At 35.6% G+C, this 12,769-nt stretch overlaps 1 protein-coding gene and 1 long non-coding RNA gene across 14 annotated transcripts in view; one reads left to right on the top strand and one right to left on the bottom strand.

The window, feature by feature from the left end:
• RAPGEF2 (Rap guanine nucleotide exchange factor 2) overlaps positions 1–12,769 on the top strand; it is a 244,967-nt gene that overhangs the window by 70,630 nt on the left and 161,568 nt on the right. For all 13 annotated transcript variants that reach the window (XM_014737927.3, XM_070261427.1, XM_014737932.3 and 10 more), the window contains exon 2: positions 8,578–8,648. In XM_014737927.3, coding sequence (XP_014593413.1) covers positions 8,578–8,648 — 71 coding nt within the window. The remainder of the gene's footprint in view (positions 1–8,577; positions 8,649–12,769) is intronic.
• LOC111772532 (uncharacterized) overlaps positions 1–12,769 on the bottom strand; it is a 63,531-nt gene that overhangs the window by 27,704 nt on the left and 23,058 nt on the right. The gene's annotated exons all lie outside the window — the stretch shown is intronic.

The raw sequence follows: 12,769 nt of genomic DNA, 5'->3' as shown, positions 1-12,769 counted from the left end.
GGCTGAAGACGTGTCTCCAGGCTGTATCATAAATGACCAGTACTGTAATCATCAGGTTTTCCTGGGTTTTAACATGTGAATTTGAATGAAATCACAACTCTGGGGGGTTGTTTTCCTTTTGGGTATAAATTAGCAAGCTCAGAAACAGCCTTCCTATGATTTAGGGTTGAAATTGCTGTTTAAGAATGTATTTAAGAATTTTACTGAAAATCACTCTACTGTGGATTTTTTTCTTAAGTATGCGGTGATGTAACTCTCTGCGGTATGAGGGACTGGGATGGCACCAGACACCTCAGCAGTGTAGTGATCTGACATTTCTGTTTTAATTGCTCTGGTGCTTTACAAAGACATGTGGGCGAGGAGGCTGGTTTAAAATCATATTTTTCCCTGCTAGAGATGACAGAATTTAAGCGATTTTAATAGGAGTGTTGATGGACTTGTCTCCCCTTCCCTGCCCCCTTTCATTAGAGGCATGAGCAGAAAGGACTCGTCATATTCTGGGATGGTCTTAAGAAATGCTTTAAAGACTGAAATCTATGTTTGTGTAATGGAAGCGTGCTTGGGAGTCCTAGGAAAGGATTGTCGGTCTGGTCTGCCACCTTGTGGCCATTTACAGAATTGTCTCAGCCCAGGCAAGTGTGTTTCCTCACAGCTCTGAATACAATTGAAAACACATTTCTTCCCTTTCCTTCTTTCAGGAAGGAAAGTTATTCTCAGGAGTATTCACTTTAAGGCTGTGCATACCACGCCCCTGCAGAAATGTTGCCCTTTTCTTTCTTTGCTCCCAGAGCATCCACAGCCTGTTGCTAGATGCAGAAATCAGAAAGAGGTGTCAAAGAAAACGCAGTGACTTTGTTCCAGGTGTTTATTCTCTGATTGAAGAGATAAAATGTAAACTCCTGAAACTAACGGACCACACAGAGCACCTGTGAAGGGCCAAAAGTGAGTGGTAGAAACAGGAAGAACTGTCGTGGCTCGGAAAGGAAGAGTCACTGCCAGCCGTAAATGGGGACTTGGAGAAGTGCTTTTCACCAGGGTGATAGGAAGGGGAGAGTGTTTTAAGGGCCTTTGTGTTAGGCTGGGCCCAATGATTGCTGGACATTGTATGGAAAGGGTGCAATGCAAAAGATTGTTGTTTGGGCTCTATTGGGAAGGCAGCCTGGTGAGCTTTGGAAGGAGTGGGTTTCAATGGGATGTGCTTGAACCAGTGCTACCGGCTGTGTGCTCCGGAGGCCATAGGCAGCCTCTGCCCACCAGACCTGATACAAAAATCAGGATTCCTAAAGCAGACAGTTAGGGGCCCTTTATATATAAATCACTTGACTTGCTTTTTCTTGGATAGAAATGCATATGAAGAGGATGCATTAATTTGTAAAAATTCTGATGTATATAAATTTCAGGAATATTTTTAATTTTATATTCTTGGCATTACTGTGCTTATATTCAGATCTCATAGGTAATAAAATCAGCTACCACGCTTTTTGAATGTCTGTATGTGCTATGTGTTATTACGAAAGTATATATGTTTTAGCCACACAGCCTAGCCAAGTAGATATTATTCACCTTGTTTTGCAAATTTAGTCTCTGTAACAATATCCATGGTAATGCATCTTGGCCTGGATGGGGACTAGGATTTGAACTCTACTCCATTTGACTCCAAAGCCCATATGCTGTCCATTATCCTTCTTAGAGCGTTTTAGTGTAGAAAATTTTGGGCTCTCCCAAGTAATAAAACTTTTAAGCTTAACCACTGTGTCAACAGACACAGTGAAACTTGCAGACTTCCTACCCTTTCCACCCCCTCCTCCATTTGGCTGTACGCATGAGTTTGAGCCTTGGGTATTCTAGCTTTTAACCTCTTTATAAATAATGTTCAAGATATAATTCTCTAATTCATTGCTAGTGATCTTTGGCCAAGAAAGGTAAATTACCTTTTTGTCTCTGCAAGGGAGAATAAATTGACATCAGGACAATTCCTGATGTCACCTTGCCACTTAAGCAAGATACTCCTCTCTCTTCCTCCTTAAGTTTAAATCCACAGGCATTTACCACTTAGGTCTCCTTAAGCCTACTGATTTTAGCATAAATGATTAGGATACAATCTTTTTAAAGGAATCAACCTTTTTAAAAAAAATTTATCTTGTAACTGGAAGTTTGTACCTTTTGACCACCTTCTGATTTTAGTTTAAATACGTAGATTCATATATAAAACAAAACTCATTTTAAATGAAAAAGATATGTATTTTTTCTTTTAGTGCAGTGCAAAATATAGCCACCCGCATTGTTTATAAAAGTCCATAAAGGGAAGGAGGAGGGAGCGTGCCCCAGGCTGCGAGTGGGACAGGAGGTGGAGAAGTGGTTCTCTCAGTCTCCAGAGATCATATTAAAATATATTGCAAGTTGTTAGTGAAGCCCCGATGCTGGTAAACAAGTGAAATTGAAAGCTAGTTTTAAGTGAATTGTAAGTTTGCTATGAGTCCTATTACGTTCTGAATGAGTCTTAAGGAAGAATTAGACAAAGAGCCCAAGATGTGGAGACTTTCCCTCTGTCTGCTTTCCTGTTGGGCGTGTGTTGTGTCTACAGACTGAGCACGAGTGTCGGTTAGGTTGTGAAAAGTCATTCTCCTAAATAGAGGATGCTTTTGGGGTTTGATACGTGGTTTACATTTGGGACAAAAAAGTCTTTTTCATGGGAAACTGCATTCCAGTTGGCCTGTCAATATCTTGTCTACTGGGTTACAGTGGTTTTATAGCTTTAATCTGCTTTCAAATAGCATCTATTTTTGAAAAAAGGATATCCTTCCTAAGGTAAAAGGAAAGGCTTATTGTTCTTTCCTGCTTCCTGGTTAAAGCAACGTGTTCCTGTTTGTGTTTGAGACTAGAGAAGTTTTTTTGGAAAAATAGCTCACACTTTTTAAGAGTCCTTCAAAATAGTAATAGTCATGTGAATTATTTGTCTTGCAAGGTGCAGTTGGGGAGGTTAGAAAGTTCTGTTTGCAAATCACAGTTTCTTGACAGAAATGAAAACTGGAACACTTTAGGTGATTTAACTTGCCAGCATTTTTTTTTATAGTCAGGTTTGTTGCAATATAATTTCACACTGTGAATATCTTCTGTTTGTGAAGAGAGAAAAAAAGAATCCAAGAATATAGCTCCCTGAAGGCCATGCATTTCCTTGTTCCTCTTAAGAGAAAGCTCTTGCTCTGTGATGTGGCATATCTGGTTTTCACCAAGGGTTGCAAGTTTCAAGTTGGTTTGAGGAGCAAGAATTCTTCAGCACCTCACCCTTTTGCCTGTTAGTTTCCTTGCTGGGTAAAGGCAATTCCATACTAATCATAGACTATTTTAACCAGGGCCAATCATTAAGGGAAAAAGAGGGTTGAAAGTTCTATGTCAAGAGTGAAGGAAGAGCAGCAGTTAGGGTGACTTGTAGGGAAAGGATGGGGTGGAGGTAGTTCCTGGGCAGAGCTGGGTTGCTTTGAATGGCCTCTTACGCCCCAAATCTCCTTCCTTACACTGCTGATATATTTCATTTCTCTTGGCTGTGCTGCCTGAAATCTCTGACCACTTAGAGATTTGTTTGAACTATGATAATGCAAATGCTGACAGACAGTTCCCCGTGGAAGATTCAAAGGCTCTCGCTGACCACTAACATCCACATTTGTGTTCAGGTTGCTTTCCTTTAATTTTTAGACAAGAGCATAGTGCCCTCAAATGGGGTTTGGGGTAATGTGAGGTTGCTGGACACCTGGGGAGAGCATAGAAAAAATTGATGGAAAAATTTGAAAGACCATGTTTGCTGTCTTCAAAATATTGCCCAGTCCACCTTGCTCCTATGAAAGGAGAAGAAAACTTTTCTTTCTTTTTACCTTTTAGTGTTATTTACCTTACTGATTATCCCTAGTCATTGGTAAACCTAATAGGTGGCTACTGAGCTCTTTATTGAAGAAAAGCTTAGCCACAGGTTTCTCTTTCCTTTAGTTTGCATTTCTTTTGCTCATCTCTAGTCAATTTCCTTTCATTCCTCAGGGTCAGAGAGCAGAGATTTCCTAATGCCTTTTCCGCGGCTTCTCTGCTTTTCCTACTTGCCCAAATCTGGTTGGTCGTGTTCATATTACACAGTGAAGCATTGCATTTACTTGATGCCTGCTGTCTAGACTTCAATTTTGTACCGTTTCTTCTGTTAGTTACAATTAAGAGATCTCAAGATTAGATAGAATCTATCTGTAAAGTCACCTGATTCAAGCGACATAATATTGCCTTCCATTTAACAGTTTCATGTAGAATAATGTTGTCTGCTTCCCTGGTTTAAGTTCTTTGTAGCACAGAATGTTTAGAACAAGTTTCTTTTGAGAAGAGTAATAGGAGAAACTCTGGACATAATTGTTGAATTCATTTAAGAAGTTTATAATCTAGTTAAATATCTAAAATACTCACATGAAACAGTTGCACAGGATTCCTTGGTTGTGTATTGCTTCCGTGACATATGTTTAAACTTACTTCCCCAAAAAATCACGATTATGTGAGGTGTGAATGTTTTATTTATGCAGCTACATCCATACAGAAGGAAATACTATGTTTTTTATTTGGTCCTGCAGTAATGGTATAATGCAGTCCCTTTCCTTCACACTCTCAGTTTTATAATTCAGGCTCAGTAACAGCTTCATGATCCATTCTCTTATGTCAGTGACTTATAGGTGAGAATACATCATTGTTCTCCACATTTTGATTAAGCAATAAGCAATCTTATTTGATTTGCCAGTTATAATTATACATATTGTCTTAAGTTAAAAAAATAATGGTGGTAGTTAGTGTTAATAGATATATTCTGTATAATTGTGCAGGTTATACATTCGAATTCAAAGTTGTGAAGTTCACATTTATAGTACTGACACATGTAATGGGTGTGACTAACTTATTTAAGAAGGTGACCCTTTTACAACTGTGAAATTCCATAATGTTAAAAAGCAACAGATTAATAAAGTGCCATTTCATCAAGGAACATGCCGCTTTACTTTGATTTTGCTTGGTCTGTTTGAAGGAGAAGAGACTTAGTTATTTGAGGGCCTGTTGTCTTTTAAGGGTTAAGGCCATTCTTTCCTCCGTTCTGTTCCTAAGCTTGCAAATCCTTGATTCTGTCATGTTTCTTTTAGACTTCTCCCTTCTCCAGTTTTTAAAAATTGTATTTCTTTCTACTCCTTTCTGAAATATGCTTTTTTGGTCAGTGTAAATTTATTTGCTTGATGAGTGTTAAATGAATGTAAATAGTTGTGTCTATTTGCTTAGATAAAAGCATTGTAGGCCTTGGGCAGGTTATAATGGGTTGATAAGTACTTCAGTGGAAGAAAATGTAAGACTTTAGTATTAGATTCAGAATATAACCTTTTCAGAAATGGGAGGGCAGGCTTTCTATACTATTGAATGACTGCAAGTAGCACACGTATTTGTAATATCTAAAATAGAGTGTGAACTTCAGGATTGTTTAGAAGGACTTTTATTATGAATATTAAAGAAAATTCATTAATTAGGACATTTTTATTGGCTTTCATATAGAATATAGAAGGGATTTATTAGCTTTAGGAATGTACACTTTGTTAACTAGATAGTGGGAAAGATTTTGTCTCAGCTTTCTTATTCATATTGAATTTATAGGGTCTAGTTTTACATTTTAATCTTTAAATAGCTTTTAAAAAACTTCTGGGAAATAAAGACTACAGATGAATAAAATTAGACCATCAGTTTATTTGAATGTTAACCACCAGAGGGCTACACTCTAAATGTCCAACACTGGTAACTTTTAAATTGGGACAATTTAGAATTATAAAAGAGGTCTTTTTCACCCTTAACACATCAAAATATTGTTTTGAGGACTACAATAAAATATTTTAGGCTGAAAACCTTAGTCTCCTCTTAAAAAGTTTTCAAATTTCTTATCTAGTTATTCTATGAATCATTGTCCCTCATCTGTACTCTTAATATATGAAATTTAATTTCACATATAATTTGAATTGTTCTAAAAGGTATTCCTAAGGCTATAGAAGTGTTTTTCTTAATTAAAAGAGGGGATTAAATTTAACAAAAGTAGTGCAAGACTGGTACATTGAAAAGAACAAAACAACAATGTTTTGTTGAAAGAAATTAAAGAAGACCTAAGTAAATGGAAAAAATCCCACATCCTGGACTGGGAGACATACTCTTGTTAAGATGGCAAGACTACCTGAACTAATCTGCTGATTCAGTGCAATCCTTATTAAAACCTCAGCTGGCTTTTTTGCAGAGATTGACAAGCTGTTTCTAAAATTCACAGGGAAATGGAGGGCACCCCAAAGAGCCAAAACAATCTTGAAAAAGTAAAACAAGGTTGGGACACTCACACTTCCTGATTTCAACACTTACTACAAAGCTGCATAAACAGGACAGTGTGGTAGTGGCATAAGGATAGACACAAAGATCACAACAATAGAATTGAGAATCTAGAAATAAACACTTACATTTATGGTCAATTGATTTTCAACAAGGGTGCCAATACAATTCAATGGGGAAAGAGTAGTCTTTTCAACCAAGGGTGCTGGGACAACAGGATATCCACATGCATAAGAATGAAGTTGAGCCTTACCTCACTATATACAAAAAACCCCCCTCAAAATGGATCATAGATCTAAATGTAACAGCTAAAAATATAGAACTCTTAGAAGAAAATATATTAATAAATCTTTGTGACATTGGATTAGGTAATTATTTCTTAAATATGACTCTAAAGGAACACACGACAAAAGAAAAAATAAATTGGACTTCATCAAAATTAAAAACTTTGTACTTCAAAGGGCACCATCCAAGAAAATGTAAAGACAGCCCACAGAATGGGAGAAATTATTTGTAAATTATATATCTGATAAGGGTCTTCTATCTAGAATACATAAAGAATTTTCAAGATTCAATAATAAAAAGACAACCCAATTAAAAAATGAACAAAGAAATTAGATAGATATTTATCCAGAGAAGTTTTATAAATGGCCAATAAGCACATGAAAAATGCTCAACAGCCTTTGTCATTAGGGAAATGCAAATCAACACTACAATTAGATACCACTACATACCCAATTAGGGTGGTTAACATAAAAAAGGCAGACAATAACAAGTGTTGACAAGGATGTATGTAGAGAAATTGGAGTCCTCATATATTGCTGATGGAATTATAAATGATGCAGCTGTTTAGGAAAACAATTTGGCAGTTCTTTAAAAAGTTAAGTGGAGTTACCAGATGAACCAGCAATTCCCCTCGTACGTAGATGCCCATGAGAACTGAAAACAAATGTTCAAACAAAAACTTACACGTGACAGTCTTGCACAGCATTATTAATAATAGCTATGAAGTAGAAAAAACGCAAATGTGCATCATTTGATGAACAGATAAACACAATGTGGTACAGCACTGCAGTGGAATGTTGTTTGGCAGTACAAAGGAAAGTATCGACACATCCAACAATATATGTGAACCTTGAAAATATTATGTTAAGTGAAAGAAGCCAGTCATAAAATGTATATTCCATTGTGAGATTCTGTTTACACGAAATGTCCAGAATAGGCAAATCCATAGAAACAAAGTAGATTAGTGGTTGCCAGGATTTGCGAGATGAGGGGGAATGGGGCATGACTGCTAATGGGGGTGGAGTTGTTTTTTTGGGTGCTGAAAATGTTCTTAATTGAATTGATGATGATTGTACAAAAACGAACCACTGAATTATTCACTTTAAAATGATAAATTTTATAGTATGTGAATTATATCTTAATAGAACTGTTATTTTTCTAAAAAGAGGATTATTTTACAAATTTCTTAAAATACTTTTGTTTTAGATTTTGACTAAGATTTAGGGGACAAGTAAATATCCATTCTGATTCTTGATATCACAAACTGTGTAATCTTAGATAGTCGTTGGAGTCCTAAAATACTGATTCCTTGCTGGCTTGTTGTGTACATGAATATAAACAGGATCTTGAATTTTTACCTGTTCTAAACTTTCATGACTAACTTTGAATCTTTTTTCAATATATTGCAATATGAAAAGGAAAAGCAAAGCAAGCCTCTTTTTTAAAGAGAAAATATTTAAACTTAAATATTTCTATATATAAGAAATGTGGTAAGAATTGAAAAAAATTGAGTTCGTGCTCATTTTTGAGTGTAATCGTGAAATAATGTGAATTAATTTTATATTAGCTAAAAAATAAAATGATTTAATCAGAGAATTGGCAAATATCTGTACTTTAAAACTAAAACTTTACATTTGATATTTTGCTGTGAAAGGCAGAAAATAGGTGATGAATAAAGAACCACTTATGAGAAATTTATTTTCACAAGTTTTAGTCAATTTATTTTAATAGCTTTTGTGTGTATCCCAAAGGCGGTTGTAATGGATAGCATTTGTGCAATTCAACTTTTCTCTTAATAATGTTTATTTTAATATCTATGAAAATTTGCATTAAAAAACTGTCTTTAATTTGGTATGTAAGTGTAATAACTTATTTCAGAAATCTCTTTTCCTGACAAGTCTAATAATTTCTATCCTTTTTTTCAAACAGGATCTGGAAATAGTGTATTCCTATTTACATGGTATGGAAGCCTTATCAAACTTGAGGGAGCATCAACTTAGGTAAGTCATTTTCTGATTGATAATAGGTTGCTAGAATTTTTTGTAATTGTTTATTACAGTTAAGAAATAAGATTAAAGATAACTTATGAAAATTCTACCTCATCTAGCCCCTATACTTGGCTTTATAAATTTCACAAAATTGAATTCAGTTTTATCTATATAATCATTTTTTGACATTTCTGCTATAGGGATATCCTCTCTCCCTCTCTATCCCTCACCCCGACCGACCTTCTCACCTAAAGTGATAAATAGCACTTGGTGAATATACCAAAAGGAGTGTCAGTTGCCATCCTGGCAAATGAAAATCGACTTCTTAGCACTCAGATACATAAGAAACCAGAATGTTTTAAACTAGTTAAAGAATGATTAGGTTCATTATTTTAGTATGTTTTAGGTCTTTGTAATATATTTATTGCATAACGTGGACTGCTCCTTTCTGGGAAATGCAGTTTATACATAATTATTTTAATGTAGGCCACTCATATAAAAATCTTATCACTTCTGTTGTACAGTGATACAGTAACCTTCTTCATGGTTATCTGGGCTTCATATTAGTAGATCAAAACATCTTATATAATCTAGTGATTTTTACCTTAACTGGAACAGAAAATAGAGGACCCTGGGAAGATTGATTACGTATAAACACCAGCTAGAACGTAATGGGACAGTTTTGTTTCCTCTAGGTCTAGCTAGTTGTGAAACCAGCAGTGTTTAATTATGAAAGGAATACTTTTTCTGTATATTTCCCTTTACTCTTTAAACACTAATTAATTTGTGAGCATGTCAATTTCATATTTAGTTGTTAATTGAAAAAAGTGTCAAGAGGATTGAGTACTTCTAAAATTAAATTTTTAATGTAAATCATTTAAATGAAAGCAGATTGCAGATTAAGTGTTTAAAAATTCAGTCAAGTTTTATTAGAAAGGGCAAAACCATTGGGAATTTAGAAGATGGCTTAAATCATAGCAAGAATAATTTTTAAAAGTAACTTTCGTTTTATGTTTTGAATGACAACTGTACTAAGAAAAAATTGTACCACCAATTGTCTATTTAATTGAATGCAGTTAATCTTCCAATGCAAATGAGATTAATTAATATGGAAATAGAAATGTCATCTTCCCATTGACATCTAAAACCACACATATGGATAATATTTAGATATATTGATTATATAATGTGTCCATAGTATATGTGGTTATAAAATTATTTAGATAGTAGGAATTCTGTGCAATAGAAAAAGGAAAATTTTAATAGTTTTTATAGAAATTTTCAAAATTACAAAAGTAGAGATAATAACATAATGAAGTACCATACACCCATCAGCTTTAGAACTCTCAATTTTCTGCCATTTCAAAGGTAAATTTTGGTTAAAGATAACTGATTAATTCAAGGATATAGTTTAGTCTATTTCCACCTTAGAAAGTCTATTTTGGAGACTATATACAGCTTTGTTTGTTGGCATGAATTTACAGGGAACGGGTCTTTAAGCTGTTTATCTTCTTCTGTTAAAAAGTCTTTTGTTTCTCATATTTATGGAAACCATAAGCTGAAATTAACTGAAGTCCTTTTTTGGAACAACATCAGAATACCCAAATGAATAACAACAACAAAAAAAGACGTCCAGATAGACTCGATGATTTGGATAAAATGCTTTATAATACTACCATTTCTGGGAAAAAATACATCTTATTTAGATGAGTTATTTTCTTTGAATTTTATAAATAAACTTCTACCCCTGGGATTAATAGAGAACAGTTAAGGCTTCCACATAAGACAGTTTTCCGTTTTTAGGGGAAAAAAAAGCGGCTCTTAATCAGGATTTTCAAAGTCTGTTTATTCAGTGTTAGGCAGTAGGACATTAGTCTTCTACTCTGAGGGAGGGAAGAGGCTTTATTTGAAAGCTTCAGTTTTGTGCATTATTGTTGCCCATCCATATGTAGGCAATAAATTGATTCTGAGCAGTTAATAAACATACGTGTAATTGACTGTGTTGCTATAAAATCATGTAGTCTATGCAACTTAAAGGTTTTTAGGTCTTCACTTAAAAACTACACATTTTTTCAACACAACTTAGTTTTTCTAATGTTGACTCCCTTAATCCGTCTAGATTAAAAGCAGCATATTTGCCAAAGGGGAAGAAGATGATGTAGTTAGGAGCGGAGGCCAAAAATCTCTAAAAGGCAGAGTAGCTGCCTGGGGCCATTCAGTGATGGAAACAAGAGCCTGCTGAACTATATATATATTCTTCAGCATTATGGAAGAGTGTAATTATTATATAGGCACTTTTAGACAATTAAGAAACAACAAATTATGGTTAGTAGATTCTTTAGGAATTCAGGAAAGATCAATATGCTTTTGATAAAATATTTCCTACCAATTTGGCACGTTTTTCATTTATTTAGAACATTGTCATATAGAAGATTTTATCATGATCTTTTGATGGCACTGGTTAAATTTATTTATTCATTCAGCAGTTATTGATTGTGTACCTACAATGTGCTGTACATTGATGTAGGCCGTGGAGATACAGCATTGAGCAGACCACGCCCCTGCCATCATGGAGCTTATATTCCTAGTCAGGCAGACAAGAGTTAGGTAAATAGATCAGTGTTGTTTTATTCAGATGTTAGTGTGTTGGGCATGGTAAGAATGGGTGCTGGCTGCTTTGACTTTGTAGTGAAAAGGAGGTAACATTTGAGTCAGGGCAGCTAGTGCAAAGATCTCTGCAGTGTGGAGGTGTCCCAGGTGTTCTGTCATAGGAACAGGCTTGGTGCATGGGAAGACAGGGGCGGTGGTATAGAGAGGTAGAGTAAGTCAGTTATAGTAAGGTAAGTATAGTAAATAGTTTAGTGTATTCAAGGATAAGGTGTTTGGATTTTCTTCTAAAGATAATGGAGATTAAGAGCGGAGTATGAGATGATCTGACTTAACGTTTGGAAAGATCTCTCTGGAAACTGTGTGGAGAATGGACAATAGGCATGCAAAAGTAGAAGCAGAAGTCTACATTTGTAGTCCTGATAAGAGATAATAGTGGGATACTGATGGCTCATACCAGGTTTTCACAGCGGAGATGATAAACTTGGTCAGTTTTCGATGATATATTTTGGAAACAGGTGCTAGCAGAACGATGGGATGTGAAGAAAAAAGGGGTGTCAAGGATGATGGCTCCAAGATTTTTGGCCTAAACAATTGGGAACTGATTGTGAGAAAGCAGCTTTTGGGGGAAGAAATTCAAGATCTGTTTTGGACATTTTGAATGTGAAATGCTTATTACACAGCTAGTGGCTATGTTGACTAGGCATGTAGATGAGTGGATATTATGGTGAGAGATTAGATCTGGGGCATTGCTGTGGAAGTCATCAGTTTATAGATTAAATTTAAAATCACAGACTGGATGAGATTATATGTGCAGAGGAGAAGAGGGCTGACGACCATCTAGAGTTGATAAATAACATTTAGAAGTCGGGTAGAGGAATGGATGGGGGAGAATCCAAAGGAGACAGAAAAATGACTAATAAGAGGAAAAAGTCTGGAGAGTGGGGACAGCAAGCCTAGAGAAGATAATGCTATAAGGAAAAGGGTGTCATCAAGTGCCGCTAAGAAGTAGAATTAAGATGATGATGGAAAAGAGTTAGCTAGATAACACAGAGGATACAGATAGCTTTTAGAGCCTTTTCTTTGGAGTTTCAGGGACCAAATGACAGGGGAGTGGAAAGAGGCTGAGAAAATGGAGATGGAGTATATAGCCAACTCTGAAAGGAGAATTTCTATCATGGGGAAAGGAAAATGTGGATAATAGGTGGGGGAGGATGTGGGATCAAGACAGGTGTCCTCCTTCTCCACACAGTAGGTGGTACTAAGATGTGTTAAAGGAAGTGATTCAGGACAGAGGGAAAAGTAGATGGCGATGTAGGAGATGGAGGTAAGCTTGCAGGAATGCAGGGTCTTATGTAGGAGAAGGAATGAAGTCCAGTGAAGAGGTTGGGGCAAAGACCCTTCTTTCGTTCTAACAGGAAACAAGGCAGAGCCTATCACTTATGACTATCATCCTTTTCTATGAAGAATTGGTATGATTCAATCCACTAAAGAAAACTGTATGTTTAATGATGTGTATTCAAGAT

The sequence above is a fragment of the Equus caballus genome, chromosome 2 (assembly GCF_041296265.1).
Source record: "Equus caballus isolate H_3958 breed thoroughbred chromosome 2, TB-T2T, whole genome shotgun sequence".
Lineage (NCBI taxonomy): Eukaryota > Metazoa > Chordata > Mammalia > Perissodactyla > Equidae > Equus > Equus caballus.
This window is presented reverse-complemented; position numbering and strand designations above follow the sequence as displayed.